Consider the following 24,224-nt stretch of genomic DNA (forward strand, 5'->3'; position numbering starts at 1 on the left):
TGTTTCCATTGTTTCCCTATTTGCCATGAAGTGATGGGACCAGATGGCATGATCTTGGTTTTTTGAATGTTGAGTTTTAAGCCACCTTTTTCTACTCTCCTCTTTCACTTTCAAGAGGCTCTTCAGTTCCTCTTTTCTTTCTTCCATAGGGTGGCATCATCTGCATATCTGAGGTTATTGATATTTCTGCCAGCAATCTTGATTCCAGCTTGTGCTTCATCCAGCCCAGCATTTTGCATGATGTATTCTGCATATAAGTTAAATAAGCAAGGTGACAATATACACCCATGATGTACTCCTTTCCCAATTTGGAAACAACCTGTTGTTCCATGTCAGGTTCCAACTGCTGCTTCTTGATTTCCCAGGAGCCAGGTAAGGTTAGTATTCCCATCTCTTTAAGAATTTTCCACAGTTTGTTGTTATCCACAGTCAAAGGCTTTGGCGTAGTCAATAAAGCAGATGTTTTCCTGGAATTCTTTTGCCTTTTCTACGATCCAACGAATGTTGGCAATTTGATCTCTGGTTCCTCGGCCTCTTCTAAATCTAGCTTGAACATCTGGAAGTTCTCAGTTCACGTACTGTTGAAGCTTCACTTCGAGAATTTTGAGCATTACTTTCCTAGTGTGTGAGATGAAGGCAATTGTGCAGTAGTCTGAACATACTTTCTCATTGCCTTTCTTTGGGATTGGAATGAAAACTGACCTTTTACCAGTTTCCTGACAACAAGATGGCAGAGTAGAAGGATGGGTGCTCATCTTTTCCTGCAAGAACTCCAAAATTGCAATTCAGTGCTGAACAACCATTGATAGGAGAATGTTGGACCCCACCAAAAAAAGATACCCCACGTCCAAGAAGAAAGGAAAAGCCCCAACAAGACAGTAGGAGGGGCGAAATCACGTTTAATCAGACCCCACAATCCGCCAGAGACGCTTGAAGGGCTCAAACAAAACCTTGAGTGCACCAGGACCCAGAGGCCCCTCAGAGACTGAGTAAGACCTGCCTTTGAGTGTTTGAGTGTCTCCTGTGGAGGCACGGGTCAACAGTGGCCTGCCGTGGGGACAGGGGCTCTGGCTGCAGCAGACCTGGGTCACACAGCATGTGGCATAAGCCCTCTAAGGAGGAGGTTGCCACTAGCCCCACCATACAGTTGCCGAGCAAAGGACACACAAGCTGCAGGACAATTATACTGAAGAAATTCTCCCACTATTAAGAAAGTTCTATGACCCACAAGAGATTTCCCAACCTGGAGATCTTGCAAAGGGACCAAGAACCCCCAGGGAATTTGACTTTACAGGCCAGTGAGAAACTGAGCCAGATATGCCTGTGAGTGGAGGCAGGAGTCAACAGTTTAGCCTCGGGCCAAACAACAGGGAGGGAACACAGCTATGCCCATCAACAGCAAATTGGATATAAGATTTACTGAGCATAGTTCTGCCTATCAGAACAAGATGCATTTTCCCCCTCAGTCAGTCTCTCCCATCAGGAAACTTCCATAAGTCTCTTATCCTTATCGCTCAAAGGGTAGACAGAATGAAAAGCACAATCACAAAAAACTAACCAAACTAATCACATGGACCACAGCCTTGTCTAACTCAACGAAGCTATGAGCCATGAAGTGTAGGGCCACCCAAGATGAACATTATGAAGAGTTCTGACAAAATGTGGTCCACTGGAGAAGGAAATGGCAAACCACTTCAGTATTCTTTCCTTGAGAACCCCATGAATAGTATGAAAAGGCAAAAAGATACGACACTGAAAGATGAACTCTCCAGGTCAGTAGGTGCCCAACACGCTATTGGAGAAGAGTAGAGAAGTAACTCCACAAAGAATGAAAAGACAGAGCCAAAGCAAAAACAACACTCAGTTATGGATGTGACCGGTGATGGAAGAAAAGTCCAATGCTACAAAGAACTCTATTGCATAGAAACCTGGAACATTAGGTCCATGAATCAAGGTAAATTGGAAGTGGGCAAAAAGGAGTGAACATCAATATTTTAGGAATCAGTGAACTAAAATGGACCAGAATGGGTTATGTTAAGCCTGGGTTAACATCATACAATTCCACAGTGATTCTGCACCTGCATCTGTCAGGTCTTCCAAGAGGATCACCAACCCAAGGTTAGTATTTCAGCTTGAGATTTTTAGACTATGTAGATAATATAAATTGAAACCATAAACTATGTGAGGGAAAATCTGTGATCATGAATCCAAGGGAACCACTTTTGAAACACTCAGCCCAGGGTGACACAGTTAAGATTTCCTGCCATCTCCTTGAATTGATGGGCAAATTTTTTTGTATCCTATTCTTCTGTGGACTACACACCCTTTAAATAGATTCAGCTTTAATCTGGGTTCTAAGAACTCTCCACCTCATAGAGGGCTTGAATCTTACCCTGGATAGGTAAAAACTAAAGTTACTCTCACGACTAGCCCATGGAAGCCCAGAGCTTCCATAGCATATCTTCTGGACCTTACTGTTTAAACTAGGTTTCTTCTTTTTGTCTGGGTCCTAGTAATATCCATTACTTTCGTTGTTATTGTTGTTCAGTCATTAAGTCATCTCCAACTCTTTGCAACCCGATGCACTGCAGCACACAAGGTTTCCCTGTCCTTCACCATCTCCCGGAGCTTGCTCAAACTCATGTCCATTGAGTCAGTGATGCCATCCAACCATCTCATCTTCTGTCGTCCCCTTCTCCTTCTGCTTTCAATCTTTCCCAGCATCAGGGTCTTTTCTGATGAGTTGTTTCTTCACATCAGGTGGCCAAACTATTGGAGCTTCACTTCCACAACAGGCCTCCCAATGAATACTCAGGGTTGATTTCCCTCTGGATTGACTGGCTGGATCTCCTTGCAGTCCAAGGGACTCTCAAGAGTCTTCTCCAACACCACACTCCAAAAGCATCAGTTCTTTGGTGTTCAGTCTTCTTTATGGTCCAACTCTCACATCCATACATGACTAATGGAAAAACCATAGCTTTAACTATACAGACCTTTGTTGGCAAAGTGATGTCTTTGCCTTTTAATAAGCTGTCAAAGTTTGTCATAGCTTTTCTTCCAAGAAGTAAGTGTCTTAATTTCATGGCTGCAGTCACCATTTGCAGTGATCTTGGAACCCAAGAGAATAAAATCAGTCACTGTTTCCATTACTTCCCCATCTATTTGCCATGCAGTGATGAGACTGGATGCCATGATCTTAGTTTTCTGAATGTTGAGTTTTAAGCCAGCCTTTTCACTCTTCTCTTTCACCTTTTTCAAAAGGCTCTTTAGTTTCTCTTCTCTTTCTGCCATAAGAGTGCTGTCATCTGCATATCTGAGGTTATTGATATTTTCCCAGCAATACTGATGCCAGCTTGTGCTTCATCCAGCCCAGCATTTCTCATGATGTACTCTGCATATAAGTTACATAAGCAAGGTGACAATATACACCCGTGATGTACTCCTTTCCCAATTTGGAACCAGTCTGTTGTTCCATATCTGGTTATAAATGTTTCTTCTTGACCTGCATATATGGTTTCCCAGAAGGCAGGTAAGGTGGTCTGGTATTCCCATCTCTTTAAGAATTTTCCACAGTTTGTTGTGATCCACAGAGTCAAAGGCTTTTGAGTAGTCAATGAAGCAGAAGTAGATGCTTTTCTGGAATTCTCTTACTTCTATGATCCAAGGGATGTTGGCAATTTGATCTCTGTTCCTCTGCCTTTTCTAAATCCAGCTTGTACATCTGGAAGTTCTCAGTTCACATACTCTTGAAAACTAGCTTGGAGGATTTTGAGCATTACCTTGAAAGCATGTGAAATGAGTGCAATTATGCAGTAGTTTGAACATTCTTTGGCATTTCCATTACTTTTACAGATCTCATTATGCATTTATATTTAAACCACAATAAACTACTACCTAATGTGTCACATATTTATATGATTCTGTGCCTTGATTATCTTTTTTTTTTTCCAGTGGGTTTTGTCATACATTGATATGAATCAGCCATAGAGTTACACGTATTCCCCATCCTAATCCCCCCTCCCACCTCCCTCTCCACCCGATTCCTCTGGGTCTTCCCAGCCCACCAGGCCCGAGCACTTGACTCATGCATCCCACCTGGGCTGGTGATCTGTTTCACCATAGATAATATACATGCTGTTCTTTGGAAACATCCCACCCTCACCTTCTCCCACAGAGTTCAAAAGTCTCTTCTGTACTTCTGTGTCTCTTTTTCTGTTTTGCATATAGGGTTATCGTTACCATCTTTCTAAATTCCATATATATGTGTTAGTATACTGTAATGTTCTTTATCTTTCTGGCTTACTTCACTCTGTATAATGGGCTCCAGTTTCATCCATCTCATTAGAACTGATTCAAATGAATTCTTTTTAACGGCTGAGTAATATTCCATGGTGTATATGTACCACAGCTTCCTTATCCATTCATCTGCTGATGGGCATCTAGGTTGCTTCCATGTCCTGGCTATTATAAACAGTGCTGCGATGAACATTGGGGTGCACGTGCCTTGAGTATCTTATACTATATTCCTCTCTCTTTTCTTGACAAACTTCCATGCATATTTTACTATCCTTCAAGAGTCAACAAAACTTTCATCTTAGAACAGCCTTCTTAAGAGAGTGACCCTTGTCTATCATCTGGGAACTTGAATGCTAAACAGTCCCCTGTACTAATGTAAAATTTTCCCTGAAAAAGAAGGGATCATTGGCCCTAGGCATCTAGGGAAAAAATATCTATTTTTGTTCCAAGAGTCTGGTATTTACTAAAGGCCAGGCAGACAGTGCGTTGTCACCAGTCCCCAGTAAAAATCCTTGGGTACTTAGCTTTTAATGATCTCCTCTGGTAGACAACACTTCACACATACTGCCATAATATGTTGCTGCAGAATTTAGTACATCCAGTGTGACTGCACTAGAAGAGGACTCTTGGAAGATTATGCCTGTTTTCCTCTGGACTTCGATCCATATATGCCTTTTCCCTTTCCTGATTTTACTTTACACCCTTTTGCTATAATAAACCATAGTCCTGAATATGAGTATCTGCAAAGTCCTATGAGTTACCAAACCTGGGGGTGGTTTGGAAGACTCCTGACACATAGCTTATCAAGCATATGTTGACTAAAATTCCCTTCTACAATTAGTCAACTGGCAAATAATCAGTGCCTTTGGGAATTTTACATTTCGACAGATGTGCAAACAACTTCAGCAATGGCTACCCAATTTAATAAAGGCAATTTATATATGGTAAAAGTGTCAACAATTAAATTAAAAAGATGGTTCAAACATGGCAGAAAATAAGAAGTCTCAAAACTTAGCACAGGTGAAAATTTCTGAGCAAAGACAACAGATTCATACTAATTTTAATTCTATGGATATAATGACAATATTTAATCTCTAAAAAATTAAAACTGGCCCAAAAAACATGGGATACTCCAGTTAATAATTATCCTGAATATATAATTAAAACCTACAAATAGATATTACATGCAGAATATTCTTACTTCATTACCGACACAGAATAATCATTCCTTCTGTTATAATTTTGTATTGTATAGGCATATATGACAATTAACAGTGAATTAATAAATCAAAGCCAATCCTAAATATCCACCGTGGCTATCAAAAAATGCTTACAAGGTATGGTACAAAGGAAATACAAACAAATAGAAAGTAAAACTTTTACCTCTCATTTCTTGAAGCAATACAAATATATATTTAAACACCATATCTGCAGCAAGATACACTATAGTTGTTTTACTCTTTAGAACTTCATTTTATACCAGAATTCTACTACACATAAATATTGGGAGAAGTCATTGGAAATGTAGATTACTGTTAAATGCAACTTAAAGAATATTCTCTCCATCCTGCTTTGGTAGCACAGGTGTTTCTATGCTTACTAAACTCAGTGGTTCTATTGGAAATGCAACATATTTGCCAGTCTAGTGAAGAACATTCCCCACCAGACCTAGCATCCCTGAAAGACCAGGCCCCTTTGCTTATTTTTTGATTCCTGGTATCAGCATATTAGATATACACCAGATATTTTTGATTCTAGAGAATGACAAAGAATTAGGCTATAAATTCACCTATCAATCAGTCATCATCATCATCTTCAAAATGTATCCCAAAGTAAAAGACTACCAGAACTAAAGAATCAGAGATACTTCTTCAATTCAGTTCAGTTCAGTCGCTTAGTCATGTCCAACTCTTTGCAACCCCATGAATCGCAGCACGCCAGGCCTCCCTGTCCATCATAAACTCCCGGAGTTTACTCAAACTCCTGTCCATAGAGTCGGTGATGCCATCCAGCCATCTCATCCTTTGTCGTCCACTTCTCCTCCCGCCCCCAATCCCTCCCAGCATCAAGGTCTTTTCCAGTGAGTCAACTCTTCGCATGAGGTGGCCAAAGTATTGGAGTTTCAGCTTCAGCATCAGTCCTTCCAATGAACACCCAGGACTGATCTCCTTTAGGATAGACTGGTTGGATCTCCTTGCAGTCCAAGGGACCCTCAAGAGTCTTCTCCAACACCACAGTTCAAAAGCATCAATTCGTCGGCGCTCAGCTTTCTTCACAGTCCAACTCTCACATCCATACATGACCACTGGAAAAACCATAGCCTTGACTAGACGGACCTTTGTTGGCAAAGTAATGTCTCTGCTTTTTAATATGCTATCTAGGTTGGTCATAACTTTCCTTCCAAGGAGTAAGCATCTTTTAATTTCATGGCTGCAATCACCATCTGCAGTGATTTTGGAACCCCCCAAAATAAAGTCTGACACTGTTTCCACTGTTTCCCCACCTATTTCCCATGAAGTGATGGGACCGGATGCCATGATCTTTGTTTTCTGAATGTTGAGCTTTAAGCCAACTTTTTCACTCTCCTCTTTCACTTTCATCAAGAGGCTTTTTAGTTCCTCTTCACTCTCTGCCATAACGGTGGTGTCATCTGCATATGAGGTTATTGATTTATCAGGCTCCACTTGCACAGGTTCCTGGCAATCTTGATTCCAGCTTGTGCTTCATCCAGCCCAGCGTTTCTCATGATGTACTCTGCATATAAGTTCAATAAGTCCCTCAGTCGTGTCTGATTCTTTGCAACCCCATGGACAATAGCCTGCCAAGCTCCTCTGTCCATGGAATTCTCCAGGCAAGAGTACTGGAGTGGGTAGTTATTCCCTTCTCCAGGGAATCTTTTCAATGCAGTGATCGAACCTGGGTCTCCTGCACTGCAGACAGATTCTTTACCATCTGAGTCACCATGGAAGCCCTGGTAAACAGGGCTGGAGCACAGTATGGATGCTCCTTGAAAAACTTAAACTAGAGTTACTATATGGCTCTCAAATCCTACTTCTGGGGATATCATCCAGAGAAAACTAATTCAGAAAGATACATGCACCCCAATGCTCTTTGCAAAGGATTAATCTCCAAACTATACAAATAGCTCATAGAGCTCAATATCAAAAACCAATTCGATCAAAAAATGGGTGGAAGACCTAAACAGACATTTTCCCAAAGAAGAAATACATGTGTCCAATAGACATATGAAAAGATATTCAACACTGCTAATTATTAGAGAAATGCAAATCAAAATGACAATAAGGTACAACCTCACACTAGTCAGAATGGTCATCATCAAAAAATCTATAACCAGTAAGTGCTGGAGATGATGGGAAGAAAAGGAACACCTCTTGCACTGTTGGTGGGAATGTAAACTGTTTTAGTCACAGGAGAACAGAATGGAGGTTCCTCAAAAAAAAAAAAAAAAAAAAAACGTAAAATTACCATTTGTTGTTGTCGTTGTTCTAAATCACTTCCAACTCTTTGTGACCCTACGGACTGTAGTTCACCAGGTTCCTCTATCCATGGGATTCTCCAGGCAAGAATACTGGAGTTGGTTGTCATGCCTTCCTTCATGGGATCTTCTTGACCCAGCGATCGAACCCACAAATTCACCTGTGAAGCCATCTGTACCTGGACTTTTGTTTTTAAACTATAGGTTCAATATTGTTAGTAGTATAAGGTCTATTCAGATTTTCTATTTCTTTATGATTCAGTCTGAGAAGATTGTGCAATTCTAGAAATTTATCCATTTCTCCTAGGTTGTCTAATTTATTATTCTTTTTATTTTGTTGATGTTGGTTGTAACTTCTCTTTTCATTTCTAATTTTATTTATTTGGGCTCTCATTTTTTATAAGTCTGGCTAAATGTTTGATTTTCTTTATCTTTTCAAAGAAACAACACTAAATTTCATTTAATTTTATTTTTTTATCTCAATTTCCATTCTTTCCACTCTAATCTTCATTATTTCATTACTTCCACAAACACTGGCCTTTGCCTGTCCTTTTTCTTGTTCCTTTAAATGTACATTTACATGATTTATTTGACATTTTTCTTATTTCTTCTAGTAGGCCTGTACCACTATGAACTTTTCTCTTAGAAATGCTTTTGCTTCATCTCATAGATTTTGTAATGTTGTGCTTCCAATTCCATTTGTCTCAATGAATTTTTTAATTTCCTCTTTGGTTTCTTTGTTGATCTACTACTTGTTTAGTAGCATGTTTTTTAGCCTCCATATGTTACTGTTTTTCTCTAGTTTTCTTTTTCTACTTCACTTCTAGTTTCATACCACTCTGATCTAAAAAGATGCTTGATATGATTCCAATCTTCTTAAATTTATTAAGGCTTGTTTTTTGACATAAAATGTGATCTGTCTTGAGAAATATTCCATGTATACTTGAAAAGAATGTGTATTCTGCTGCTGTTGAATGAAATGATCTATATCTATTAAATACATCTTGCCAAATATGTCCTTTACCAATTTAGAGTCTAGATGGTCTATCCATTGAAGTAAGTGGGGTATTAAAGTCCTCTATTACTGTATTACTGTACATTTCTCCCTTTATTTCTATTACTATTTTCTTTATATATTTAGGTACTCCTATGTTGAGTACATGAATAATTATAAATGTTATATCCTCTTGTTGGATTGACCCCATTATCACAATGGCATGCCCTTCCTTGTCTTTTCTTATAGTTTTTATTTTAAATCCTATTTTGTCTGACATAAGTATTACTATTCCAGCATTCTTTACTTTTCCATTTGCATGGAGTATCTTCTATATAATCTCTTCTTTTTTGGTTTATGTGTGTCTTCAGATCTGAGGAGTCTGCTACAGGCAGCATATAGATGGGTCATACTTTTTTATCCATTCAGCTACCCTATGTCTTTCGACTGAAGCATTTAGTCAATGTACATTTAAAATAATTATGGAAGGCATGTAGTTATTGCCATTTTGGTACTTGTTTTCTGGTTATCTTTTCAGTTCTTCTCTGTTCCAGTCTTACTCTGTTTCTTCCCTTGTTTTTTGATGGATTTCTTTAGTTTCACATTTGGATTCTTTTATTTTTTTGTGTATCCATTGTAGCTATTTTTGATTTGTGGTTACCATGAGGCAAAAGTTCCCACTCTGTGGTCATATGGTGTCAGATGAGTATGAGCAGTTCTCCACTGGAGGTTGCCCCCACTTGTACTAAGTACATGGTGAAAAGCTATGTCAAAGATGTTTTCTACATCCAAACACATTACTCTTCCACAACATCTGCATCAACAAGATAGTGTCCTGTGCTGATTGCTGACAAGCTCTAAGAAGGTATATAGCATGCCTTTGGAACACCCCAGGACACAGTGCCACAGTACACATTGGTCAAGTCATCATGTCCATCAGCACCAAGCTGAAGAATAAGGAACACATGACTGAGGCCCTACACAGGGCCAAGTTCTAGTTCTCTGGCCAACAGAAGATTCACCTGTCCAAAAGGTGAGGATTTACTAAGTTTAAAGTCAATGAATTTGAACACATGGTGGCAGAAAAACAACTCATCCCACTTGGCTGTGGGGTCAAATACATCATTAATTATGGCCCCCTGGACACATGGCAGGTCACAGAATCACAACAGCCTTGGCTTCTCCAGTGCTTGTTCACGCCCACCATTAAATCCTCCTTTCCAGTCTGTCAATCAATCAATCCAAAAAAAGCACTCCATTTTCACTTGCCTGTCACATTTTATTTTTTGTTGTTATATTTAATTTCTTTTTATTTTGTGTATCCCGTAACTACTTACTTATACCTGATATTCTTTTTACTACTTTTTATTTGATCTTTCATACTAGCTTTTTAAAGTGACTGATCTAATTCCTTGACCATCTATTTTCCATCACCAGTGATTTTTTTCTTTCATATTTTTTATTTCTAGTTGTGACCTTTTCCTTTACCCTCAAAAGTGACCCTTTAATATTTAAGGCCAGTTTACTGGTTATGAACTTCTTTAGAGTTGTTTGCTTGTCTGAAAAACTCTTTATTGCCCCCTTCAACCCTGCATCATAATCTTGCTAGGCAGAGTATTCTTGATTGTAAATTTTTATCTTTTCAGCACTTTAAATACATCCTGACACTCCCTTCTGGACTGCAAAGTTTCTGCTTTAAAATCAGCTTATAGGCTTATAGGAGTCCCCTTCTATTGATATATGATTAGCTGTTTTTCTCTTGTCTTTAAAGTTCTATTTTTATCTTAAACTTTTGCCATTTTAAATATGATGTATTTTGGTATGGGAGTCCCCTTCTATCGATATAGGATTAGCTGTTTTTCTCTTGTCTTTAAAGTTCTATTTTTATCTTAAACTTTTGCCATTTTAAATATGATGTATTTTGGTATGGGAGTTCCCTTCTATTGATATATGATTAGCTGTTTTTCTCTTGTCTTAGAATTCTCTTTTTTATCTTAACCTTTTTCCATTTTAAATATGATGTACCTTGGTATGAGTCTCTTTGGGTTCATCTTATTTGGGATCTCTGTTTCCTATACCTGGGTATCTGTTTCCTTCCCTAGGTATGGATATTTCCCACCATTATTTCTCAAGAAAGTTTTTTGTTACTTTCTTTCCTACTGGGAACCACATAATGTGAATATGGTTGATGTTTCACAGATGGCTCATATACTTTCATTTTTTTAAAAATGCTTTCCTTCTTATTGCTATTCTTATGGGGATAATTTCTACTATTTTATCTATCAGATTGCTTGTCACTTTATGCCATCTCATCTGCTTCTGATTCCATAAAGTGCAACTTTTTCATTTCAGTTTCAGTATTGAGCTCTGATTGATTCTTTCTTGTATTTTCTAAGTCTTTGTTAAAGCTTTCAATGAGTTCCTCCAATCTTTTCCTGAGTCTGGTGAGCACCATTAGGACAGTTTCTTTAAAATCTTTTCTCAGGTAAACTACTTATGTCTGTTTCACTGGGATTTATTTTTTCCTGGGGTTTTATTTTGTTCCTTCATTTGGACCACATTCCTCTATCTCATTATTTTTATTTCCTTTACATTTCTATAAATTAAGAGAAACAACTACCTCTCCTAATCTTGAAGAGGCCCTATATGGGATCATTCCCTGTGTAGACCACGTGGGCCTAGAGGCTTTGGCAGGCTGGCTGGGGCTGCAGTGGGCACCAACAGGGGTTAATCCCTGGGGAACACTATGCCCAATACTGCAGTGGTGGGACCAAAGAGCCTGGAGCAGGCACAGTCCAGGGGCAGCCCCCTGGGAAGTACTGTGTATAAGGCTGCCTTAGAAGGGGAGCTGGAGCTGGAGAGGACATGGTCCAGGAGCAATCCCTGAAGAGTGCTGGGCTGTAGGCTACCTTGATGGGGCAGCTGGAAGTACAGCAGTCACAGGCCAGGAGGAGTCCCGGGGGGCAACTCCAAACAACTGTGATCATCAGTGCCTCCTACCCAAGCCAGATCTCCAGCAGCTCCCTGTCATTTTGGCAGCAACTTCAGGGTTAGTAAACATATTTCCTTTACATATACTCTAGGTGCCTTTAAAGTTTTTTCACTGTGTCCCAGAGCGAGTGTGTCTGCATTTGGATGCCTCAGCAATATATCTTTCTACTGTAGATCATCCTGAAAGAGGAGAGATTCCCATGGATACTGTGTCTCTGACTTTCCTATTAGTTTCTATGTGGTTCTTCTATTGGCAGCACCAGCATATTGGGCCCTCAGATTTTCTTCAAGAAGTGTGCCATATGTAGGTGTAGATCAGTGTGCTCAGGGGAGTAGGTAAAGACAGGGTGTTCTTGTGCCACCGTATTCCTCAACCTACTTTATGTTTTCAAATATAAATGCTCACTGATAAAGCTTACTCTGAAAACAAGTGCATAACTCAGAGATATTGCATGTTTAGTTCCAGACCATCACAATAAAGCAAATAGCACAATAAAGTGAGTCACATGACTTCATGGTTTCCCAGCACTTGTAAAAGTTATGCTTATATACTATGCTTGCTTGCTAAGTCACTTCAGTCGTGTCTGACTCTGTGCAAACCTATACATCATAGCCCACCAGGCTCCTTCCTCTATCTGTGGGATTCTCCAGGCTCTAGAGTGAGTTGTCATGCCCTCCTCTAGGGGATCTTCCTGACCCAGGGATCGAACCTGCATCTCTTACGTCTCCTGCACTGGCAGATGGGTTCTTTACCACTAGCTCCACCTAGGAAGCCCTTATATACTATACTGTAGTCAATAAGTATGCAATACCATTATGTCTTAAGAAAACAATGCACATACCTTAATTAAAAAGTAGTTATTGCTAAAAAATGCTAACCTTCATCTCACTGAAGCGAGTCATAATTGCTCTGGCTGGTGGACAGTCTTGCCTCCATGTTGATGGCTGCTGATAGTCAGGTTCCTGATAATGGGGTGTCTGGGGCAATTCCTTAAAAAATGAAGTTTGCTGCATCAATAATAGCTCTTCCTTCCATGAACTATCTCTTTGTAGCATGTGATGCCATATGACACCATTTTATTCACAGTAGACCTTCTTTCAAAATTGGAGCCAATCCTCTCAAACCCTGCCGTGGATTTATCAACTAAGTTTAAGAAAGGTTCTCAAGTCTCTGTTGTCATTTCCACCATCTTCACAGCATCTTCATTAGGAGCATTCTCCATCTCAAGAAACCACTCTCTTTGTTCATCCACAAGAAGCAACTCTTCATCTCTTAAAGTTTTATAATGAGACTACAGCAATTCAGTCACATCTTCAGGCTCCAATTCTAATTCTAGTTCTCTTGCTATGATATTTCCACATCAGCGGTAACTTCCTCCACTCAAGTCTTGAACTCCTCAAAGGCATCCATGAAGGTTGGAATCAACTTCTTCCCAACTCCTGTTAATGTTCATATTTTGGACTCTTCCCATGAGTCACAAATGTTCTTAATGGTACCTAGAATGGTGAGTCTTTTCCAGATGGTTTTCAACTGACTGCCCAGATCCATCAGAGGAATCACTATCTATGATAATTATAGACTTACAAAGGGTACTCCTTAAATAATAAAACTTGAGAGTCGAAATGACTCCCTGGTCCATGGGCTGCAGAAAGAATGCTGTGTTAGCAGGCTTGAAAACAACATTAATCTCATTGTACATCTCCATCAGAGCTCCTGGGTGACCAAGAGCAGTAATACTTTCAGAGGAATCTTTTTTTCTGACCAGCCGGTCTCAACAGTGAGCTTAAAATACTTAGTAAATGATGCTGTAGACAGATGTGAGGTTATGCGGGTTTTGTTGTTCCATTTACAGAACACAGGCAGAGTAGGTTTAGTATAATTCTTAAGGGGCCTAAGATTTTCAGAATGTACTGTCTTCAATTTGAAGTCACCAGCTGCATTAGCTCCTAATAAGAGTCAGCCTGTTCTTTGGTGCTTTGAAGCTGGAAATCCAGTTCTCCTCTCTAGCTATGAAAGTCCTAGATGGCATCTTCTTCCAATAGAACACCATTTTGTCTCCACTGAAAGCCTGTTGTTTAGTGCAGCCACCTTCATGAATTATCTTAGCTAGATCCTCTGGATGACTTGCTGCAGTTTCTACATCACCACTTGCTGCTTCACCTTGTCCTGTTATGTTATGAAGATGGCTTCTTTCCTTAAACCTCTGAACCAGCCTCTGCTAGCTCCAAACTTTTCTGCTGCAGCTTCCTTGCCTCTCTCACGCTTCTTACAATTGAAGAGAGTTTGGGTCAAGCCCTGGATTAGGCTTTTTAGCTTAAGAGAATGTTATGGCTGGTTTGATCTTCTATCCAGACCACTACAACTTTCTCCATATCAGCAATTAGCCTGTTTCACTTTCTTATCATTCATGTGTTCAGTGGAGTAGCACTTTTAATTTCCTTAAAGAACTTTGCATTTGAATTTACAACCTGGCTACTAGCTGTTTGGTGCAAGAGGCCTAGTTTTGGCTTATCTTGGCTTTCGACATGTCTTCCTCATTAAACTTAATCATCTCTAGCTTTTTATTTAAAGTGAGACACAAATGAGTCTTTCTTTCACTTGAACATTTAGAGGCCATTGTAGGGTTATTAACTGGCCTGATTTCAATATTTTGTGTCTTAGTGGACATGGAGACCTGAGGAGAGGGAGAGACACAGGGGAAAGGCCATTTGGTAGATCAGTCAGAACCTGAACAGCACAATATTTATCAATTAAGTTGCCTATCTTACCTGGGTGTGGCTCATGGCTCCCCAAAACAATTAAAATTGTAACATCAAAGATCACTGATCACAGAGCACTATAACAAACATAACAGTAACAAAAGAGTTTGAAATATTGTGAGAATTACCAAAATGTGACACACAGATACAAAGTGAACAAATATTATTGGAAAAATGGTGCCAATAGATGTGCTAAACATAGAGTTGCCACCAAACTTCAATTTGTGAAAAATCACAGTATCTGTGAAGTACAATAAAACAAGGTATGCTTGCTGTGAAATAATAATAATTCAAATATTTTGAAGTATTTTATATACAGTCATTTCCTCCTCACAAAGTATCCTAATATGATACTAAACTAAAACACAAAGATGTAGATGCTGTAAGGTAAACTTAAATGACTTATTCAAGATCCTGTTTCTCAGAAAGATCAGAACGCTAATGCAAATCAATTAGATATCAACTCTTTAAAGGAAAGTGAAATATGTAGTGAAAAATGATAGGTCAATTACAGCCACCTACTTACTTATTAATAGTATCCATTTCCATTTCCAGGTGCAACACCTTGGTTCCTTAATACTTACAATTCAGGTTTTACATTTACTATAAGAAAATTATTTTGGAGGGAAATTTCCTGGCAATCCAGTGGTTAGGACTTGGCACTTTCAGTGCCAGGGCCCAGGTTGGATCCCTGGTCTGGAAACTAAGATCCTGCAAGTCACAAAGCATGGCCAAAAAATGAATGATATATACAAGGTATATATGACCATATGCTGTGATCTACTCAGCCTTATATAGATCTAGATCTAGATCTAAAGAACAAAAATGGATTTTTATCATCTATTTGTTCTAAAAAATGTTTCTGATCAACTATACATGCAGAGAGCTTCAAAAAATGAAATACATCCATATATGAATGACTTCTATTTGACCACAGAGAGCTACAAACTAGAGGAATAGGTGAAGTTTGTCATTTGGAACCCACAGCTTTCCCTGTCTGCATTTATGTTCATAACATGTAGCAACCTACTCTTTGCTCCAGTTCTTTATAGTCTTTTCCATATTTCAGCAAATATGGAAAGTGATATTAGGTTGGTGCAAAAGTAATTGCGGTTTTTGCATTGTTGAAATTTGCCTTTTGATACTGGAATACATTCTAAATAAATGTTGTCATCATTTTAGTGTGCATTTCTTGCTTTATGCTTTTTTGCTAATGGGTTATGACTTACTATTTTATATTTATTTTAGACTAGGAAAATGATGTTAGACAAAAAGCAAATTCAAGCGATTTTCTTACTTGAGTTCAGAATGAGTCATAAAGCAGTGGAGACAACTCACAACATCAACAACACATCTGGCCCAGGAACTGATAATGAATGTACAGTACAGTGGTGGTTCAAGAAGTTTTGCAAACGAGACGAGAGCCTTGAAGATGAGGAGCACTGTGGCTGACCATCAGAAGTTGACAACGAACAACTGAGAGGATCACTGAAGACAATCCTCTTTCAACTATGTAAAAAGTTGCCAAAGAACTCACTGTCGACAATTCTATGGTCATTCAGCATTTGAAGCAAATTGGAAAGGTGAAAAAGCTCGATAAGTGGGTGCCTCATGAGCTGACTGAAAGTCAAAAAAATCATTTTGAAGTGTCATCTTCTCTCATTCTACGCAATGACAATGAACCATTAATCAAACAGATTGTGACATGTGACAAAAACTGGATTTTGTATGACAATTGATGATATCCAGCTCAGCAGTTGGACCAAGAAATAGCTCCAAAGAACTTCCCAAAGTCAAACTTGCACCAAAAAAAAGTCGTGATTACTGATTGGCAGTCCACTGCCCATCTGATCCACTACAGCTTTCTGATACCAAAGAAACCATTTACACCTGTGAAGTATGCTCAGCAAATTTATCACATGCACCGAAAACTGCAATGCCTACAGGTAGCAATGATTAACAGAAATGACCCAATTCTTCTCCATGACAATGCCCGACCGCACATCACACAACCAATGCTTCAAAAGTTGAATGAATTGGGCTATGAGGTTTCTCCCTCATCCACCACATTCACCTGACCTCTTACCAACAGACTACCACTTCTTCAAGCATCTCAACAACTTTTTCCTAGGAAAATGCTTCCAAAACCATGAGGAGGCAGAAAATGCCTTCCAAGAGATCATCGAATCCTGAAGCATGGATTCTTTATGTTACAGGAATAAGCAAACTTACTTCTTGTTGGCAAAACTGCATTGATTTTAATGGTTCCTATTTTGATTAATAAAAATATGTTTGAGCCTTGTTATAATAATTTAAAAATCACTGTCTGAAACCATTAATTACGTTTATACCAACCTAATACTTATAATAGCACAATAGGAAAACTGGAAGAAGCTCCTCATTTCTGAAAGCAACCCAGTTGCATTAGACTCCATCTGTACTTCCAACTGATGAAGGGATCTATACCTCAACATACTTTTATGTAACCGATTTAGAGCACAGTATGATACATACTGGTTGGTCTACTCTCTTTTCTCTTAACCATAAGTTATAAGAAAAACTTCAACAGGAGTATTTTCGGAAAAATCATTCCCAGGAACACATAAACTATGAGCTATTTATTTCTAATTATGAGATGAGAGACTAAGGAAAACTTAAGTGAAATGCAGATCAGGAGATCAGAGGAGAAAATAGCAGGAGATTTCCACCACCTTAAATTAAACTTTAACCATTCCTTTAGAAGTGAAAAGTGAAAGTGAAGTCGCTCAGTCGTTTCTGACTCTTTGCGACCCCATGGACTGTAGCCCACCAGGCTCCTCCATCCATGGGATTCTCCAGGCAAGAATATGGGAGTGGGTTGCCATTTCCTTCTCCAGGGAATCTTCCCAACCCAGGGATCGAACCCAGGTCTCCCAAATTGCAGGCAGGCACTTTAACCTCTGAGCCACCAGGGAAGCCCAATTATTCCCTTAAGTATACTTTAAATCTAGTTGGAAGATGAACACTGCTAAGCTGTCTTTCTGGGATAGCAGGGGACAAAAACAAGAAAAGAGGGACTGCTTTGGTGGTCCAGTGGTTGGGAGTCTACCTCCCAGTGCAGGGGACATGGGTTCAAGCCCTAATCAAGGAACTAGGTTCCTACATGCTGCAGGGAAACTAAGCCTGTACACCACAACTACAGAGCCCAGGTGTCACAACTAAGACCCAATGTCACCAAAAATAAAAATAAATAAATTAACTAAATTTCAAAAATAATAAGAAAAGAAATTTTGCAATTTAATTTATACTACTCCCCTGATTTCTCAGAGAAGTAAGCCAAGGTCTGTTGTTAGGCTGCCATCTGTCTATTCCAAGGAGGTACTGAGAGAGAAATGTTTATCAGGGAATCACCAAATTTGTACAGTTGCAGGCCTGAGACCAGCTAAGCTTGTCTGTTCATAGGTCATTCACTGAGCTGGCAGCCACATCTCCCTTCTCTTCACAGATGGTCTATACTTTGCTCCATGATTCACAAATGCCACATATTTAGAGTTATTTATACTGTTGTGTCTCTAGATATTTTAAATATTCAGCTATCTGTTCCTAGCACTTGAGTTTCTAAACATCTAGTCAGACTGCTCTAGGAGAATGTGGAGCCTGAGTATTCATCCTTCAAATGTAGATATGAGTAAAGAGAACTTAAGCCACTGGGAAGTTCAATGGAAGACTTTCATTGAGTTTATACTCATGCACAAGAGAAAGAAAGAAAGAGAAAGCAAAGTAGATGACACAACTGTACCTGAGACACGGGAAATCTAAAATAGTCAATAAATATAGATTATGAAGAATTACAAAGGAAAAAGACTAAAACATCAAAACTAGTTTTACTGTATAAAATGAATGACAATCATAGTTTATTACCTGAAATGCTTACAGTTATTTATATGTAGTTAAGTGAAATCACCATGGTGGGTTTAAAATAGGATATACCTAGGTCTGAATCCTCTTCTACCAATCATTTATAAAGATATAACAATATTGTGAGTCTGTTCAAGAATTAAGTAAGTTAACACATGGAGTGAAAATTATATAGAATTGAGGCATATATGTGTAAATAAATGTTAGTATTTCTTTTTTCCCTTCTTCTTAAATACCAGAGAGAGCACAATGGTTTGCTTCTACTTTAACATTCATTAAACATTTGTTGCTATTATGTGCATATGATTATCCTAGATGCTTACCAATTGTGTAAAGATATTCCTTTGAGCCCATTGGTGAGGATAATTAATAAAGAAGCATGACTTTACAATGATATGATATTTTCTAAATCAATGCTCCATGATATATGCAAGATTTATTACTCACTTTCTTCCAGTTTTAAAGAAACTGAGGGATTGTTTCCTGTTTCATCCACATTTCCTTCTCCACCTCCTCGAGATCTTGAATTCCAGACTTTAATCACTTCAACATCATTGTCACTGCCACTTCCACTTGAGCTACTATCTTTTTTTCCCTTTTTCCCCTTTGCTTTTTTCTTTCTAAAAAAGAGAACAAATCCAAATGATTAGGGAAACACAGGAAAAATACAAGTGCCAATTATTAGAAGACAATCAGCAAGTTGGGATTTTAAACATGTCAACACAGGGCACAAAAAGTATTCAATTTACTTTGTATAATCATCAGAGCTTAAACTCATGGAGGTTTCATCGGAATCTGAAGCTATAAATTCATCCATACTGTCTTCATCAAAATATCCCTAGGGAAAAAAAATGAACATTTTAAGAATTTATTTCAATTTATACTGGAAATTATAATGATGATGTCTATTTCATTTAAGGGTAAGTTCACTGTTATAAGATAAGAAAGAACTGAAGAACTATAATATATTAGAAAAAATAAAGGAAACATCACAGATATGACTAATAAATGCAACGTGAAGTCTTAGATTGACTCATGGAAAAGAAAAAGGATGTAAATACATAAAGTGATGAAATCCAATTAACATCTATTGTTTAGTTACTAGTACTTATTTGAATTTCTTAATTTTGACTATTTTACTATGGTTATGAAAGATGTTAATCTATGACAGAAGAGACAAGAATATACAATTGAGAAAAGATAGTCTCTTCAATAAGTGGTGCCGGGAAAACTGGACAGCTATATGTAAAAATGAAATTAGAACATTTCCTAACACCATACACAAAAATGAACTCAAAATGGATTAAAGTCTTAAACGTAAGGCTGGATACTATAAAACCCTTATAGGAAAACATAGGCAGAACACTCTCTGACACAAATCGCAGCAAGATCTTTTTTGACTCACATCTGAGAGTAGTGAAGATAGAAACAAAAATCAACAAATGGGACCTAATTAAAATTTAAAAAGCTTTTGCAAAGCAAAGGAAACCAGAGACAAAACAACGAGGTACCATCTCACACTGGTCAGAATGACAACCATCAAGACTCAACAAACAATATATACTAGCGACGGTGTGGAGAAAGGCGAACCCTTTATACTGCTGGTGTGTGTGTGCTTAGTCGCTCAGTCGTGTCTGACTCTTTGTGACCTCATGGACTGTAGCCTGCCAGGTTCCTCTGTCCATGGGAATTCTCCAGGTAAGAAAACTGGAGCGGGTGGTCATGCCCTCCTCCAAGGAATCTTCCCAACCCAGGGATCTAACCCAGGTCTCCCACATTGCAGGTGGATTCTTTATTGTCTTGAAACACCAGGGAAGCCTTGATAGTGGGAATGTAAATTGGTACAGCCAATATGGAGAACAGTATGGAGGTTCCTTAAAAAACTAAAAGTAGAGTTGCCACATGATCTAGCAATCCCAGTCCTGGGCATATACCTGGAAAAAACTGTAATTCAAAAAGTGTACAATAGCCAAGATATGGAAGCAACCTAAATGTCCACTGACAGAGAAATGGATAAAGAATATGTGGTGTGTATATACACACACACACAATGGAAATTATTCAGCCATAAAAAATGAAATGATGCCATTTGCAGCAACATGGATGGACCTAGAGATTATCATTCTGAGTGAAGTAAGTCAGACAGAGGAGGACAAATATTGTATGATATTGCTTATATGTGGAATCTAAAAAAAGGGTACAAGTGAACTTATTTAAGCAACAGAAATAAGAGTCACAGGTGTAGAAAACAATCTTATGGTTACCATCGGGAAGGGGGTAGGGGATTGAGATTGACATATACACAATATTATAATAAAGACCTACTGTATAGCAGAAGGAACTCTACTCAATACTCAGTAATGACCTATATGGGAATAGAATCTAAAAAAGAGTGGATATACGTACAACTGATTCACCTTGCTATACAACAGAAAGTAACACAACATTGTAAATCAACTATATGCCACTAAAAATTTTTTAAAAGATGAACATTTAACACTCCTTCCATAATCACAATTCATTGAAACACAGAGTAATTAACTAGAAATAAAATAGGTTGAATTGTACCACAAAGAAAAAGAAATCTGAATATACATTAAGTCTATACAGATCAACTTTTTTCCAAAGTTATTCTACTTACTACAGATACCTTTTGATCAATTTTAGGTTAGTTAATTTACCTTATTTTCTTTACTAATGTAGTCCAGCTGCAAACACCATGGATGAGTCCAGATTCTACTTAACATTTGAAAATCTTGGAAAAGTTTTGCACCTGCCTTTCCTCTTCCGCCTTCACTGCTATTACCTACGCCTGATCAAAAGGGAAAAAAAAAAAAAAAAGAGCTAATGTTAAGACATAAGAATTCTCTAGTTCAACCAAGGTGTTTCTGTATTAGGACCTTTGATTGATCTGTGCATCAGAATACTCTGGCCCTGTAGAGAAGCTAATAGGCCCTCATTTTTAGACTATTTCAAAACACATAAAATAAACAGGATTACAAAAGAAATCCATCATACAGAAATGATCAAAATGTTAAAAAAACAAACTTGTGGTATAGTGATATGCATACCTTATTAATGCATTAAATAACAAATATAGTAGTAAGTCTAACAATGGCCTGAAATTTTGAAGTACTGATAAAGGTAAATAAGTTTGAGATATCAGTAACAACAATAATATGTAGAAATACTTCTTATTTCTATTGGTAACAAAGTCACAGTTATCACTAATACTACTATGGTTTATTGCCTGAATTAATAACTAGAAAAATGCCATATTTTTGATAGAGGTTAGTGAAAACAGGCAGTATTTTCTTATTCAGGTCCTAGATTCATGTGCTAGATTCATGAGCACATATCCATGTGCTCTAAATTACAAATTCCTGCTTTAGATAAAGCCACTCTTTGTATACAGTACTTAATCAAAACTCTTATGTAAAAAATCCAGTATTTATAAAAACTGCTTTTCAAGTTGAAAAAATTATTTATTTTGCCCAGAGAAACTTCAACAATATATTTTTTATATGAAAATGAAGTAAAAATGAAATGAATGTACATTTCATTAATATGACAAAATTATCAAGGGGGTAAAACACAAAAGAACAAAGTTGATCTTTTAAAAGAACGGTATTTAAACAATAACATTTTTCTGTCCACAGTTTTAAAAGATCTAAATTCACATCTCCATGAGGGACAAGATGTATATTCAGTAATGATATGAAATATGAATAAAAAAGCATAAAAATACAGTACTCGCTATTTAGCCTGATTAGAGGTATTGCCACTGTGTATGATAGAAATCATTGCTGTGAAAATGAGGCATCTAATTTCTTGATAGCATTCTCTTATAATCCTTTTATTTCTACAAAGACATAAATGAGTCTCTACACTTGAACACTTAAAGAGGCTAGGTATGGCTATATCTTGTTCTGGTTTTGATTTATATTTCCCTGATGGCTAATCATATTGAGCAACATTTAGAGAAGTGATTCTCAGGCAGAGGGTACATCAGAATCACCCAGAGGTATTATAAAAATGCAGCTGCCTAAGCCCTACTCCAGAACCATTGAATCAACTTGTAATGTATAGTACATAGATCCATTCATTTTTAAAGATAATAGGATTTTATTGTTCTCTATTTATAAGAGTACAATTCAGTGGCATTAAGTATAATCAAAACGTTGTACAACCATCAGCACTCTACATTTCTAAAACTTTTGCCATGATTGTTAACAGAAACTCTGTATCAGTTAAATGAATCTGACTCTTCTAGTCAACTCTAAATGTAATCACACAGTATTTGTCCTTTTGTTTCTGACTTATTTTACTTAACATGATGTCTCCAAGTTCCATTCATGTCAGAATTTCTTTAAAAGATTGTAATATTCCATTGTTTGCATATATCATATTTTGTTCATCTATTCATTACTTGATGGACACTTTGATTGCTTCCATGTTTTTGGCTATTACAAATAATGCTGCTATATAAACATGAATTGATAACTATCTGTTTTGAATTCTTGCTTTCAATTATTTTGAAAGTAGAATTTTACCTAGAAGTACAATTGCTGTATCACATGGTAATTCTCTGCTCAACGCTTTGAGCAACTGCCACACTTTTGTCACAGCAGCTACACAAGTGTTCTAATTCCTCCATATCACTTCCAATACTTATCTTTATCTGAGAGTCATCCTATTGGGTGTGATATGGTATCTCTTGGTTTTATTTGCATTTCTTAAATAACTAGTGATAATATAGAGCATCTTTTAATGTGCTTGTCAGTCACTTGTATATCTTTTTTGGAGATGTGTCTATTGAAAACCCCTATGTCCGTTTTTGAATTGACTTGTTTGGTTTTTGTTGTTGTTAGGTTTGGTTTTTGTTGTTATTAGGTTGTAAGGGGCTTCCCAGGTGGCGCTAGTGGTAAAGAACTCGCTTGCCAATGCAGAAGACATAAGAAACACAGGTTGGATCCCTAGGACAGGAAGATCCCCTGGAGGAGGGCAAGGCAACCCACTCCAGTATTCTTGCCTGGAGAATCCCATGGACAGAGGAGTTTGGCGGGCTACAGTGCACAGGGTCGCAAAGAGTCAGAAATGACTGAAGCAAATGAGCACATGCACACACAGAAGCTGTAAGAGTTCTTTATATGTTCTGGATATTAATCCCTTTTAGGAAAATGACTTATAAATATTTTCTTCCATTCTGTAGACTGTTTTTGTATGTGCTCCATTTCAGCATGCCTAAGACAATGTATGGATTTTAATAGTGATTTAAGCTAAAAATCAGGCTGTTTTAAAACTAAGTATTCATACGTATAAAACCTAAAGTGTTTACTGAAGGCAGAGGCTTACATGTAAACAGAAACTTCTGATGGAGAGTGAAAGTGTTAGCTGCTGAGTTGTGTCTGACTCTTTGTGACACCATGGACTGTAGCCCACCAGGTTTCTGTCCATGGAATTCTCCAGGCAAGAAAACTGGAGTGGGTTGTCATGCCCTCCTCCAGGGGAAATTCCTGACCCAGGAATCAAACCTGCATCTCTCGCACTGCAGGCAGATTCTTCACTGTCTGAGTCACCAGAGAATTTGATGGTAATAAGGAAAGAAAAGAATTGCATTTTTTAGAGAATGAAGGAAAATTACGAAGATACTAATTTTCTTGATTCATTAAATTTAGTCTTTTATGACTTTAATTCTGCTAATATTAAATATACTATAATTACTACTAAAATTACCATCAAATTGTTGCTAATATTAAAAGAAAACAATTATGTGAACTTCTTAAAGCT

At 37.8% G+C, this 24,224-nt stretch overlaps 1 protein-coding gene across 10 annotated transcripts in view; it reads right to left on the reverse strand.

Annotated features, from left to right (window-relative positions):
* Positions 1-24,224, reverse strand: part of ATRX (ATRX chromatin remodeler) — a 269,851-nt gene that overhangs the window by 61,382 nt on the left and 184,245 nt on the right. For all 10 annotated transcript variants that reach the window (XM_065916981.1, XM_065916979.1, XM_065916987.1 and 7 more), the window contains 3 exons: positions 21,116-21,246; positions 19,184-19,272; positions 18,882-19,054 (listed from right to left, as the gene is read on the reverse strand). In XM_065916981.1, coding sequence (XP_065773053.1) covers positions 18,882-19,054; positions 19,184-19,272; positions 21,116-21,246 — 393 coding nt within the window. The remainder of the gene's footprint in view (positions 1-18,881; positions 19,055-19,183; positions 19,273-21,115; positions 21,247-24,224) is intronic.

This window comes from Muntiacus reevesi, chromosome X (genome assembly GCF_963930625.1).
Source record: "Muntiacus reevesi chromosome X, mMunRee1.1, whole genome shotgun sequence".
Taxonomy (NCBI): Eukaryota; Metazoa; Chordata; class Mammalia; order Artiodactyla; family Cervidae; genus Muntiacus; species Muntiacus reevesi.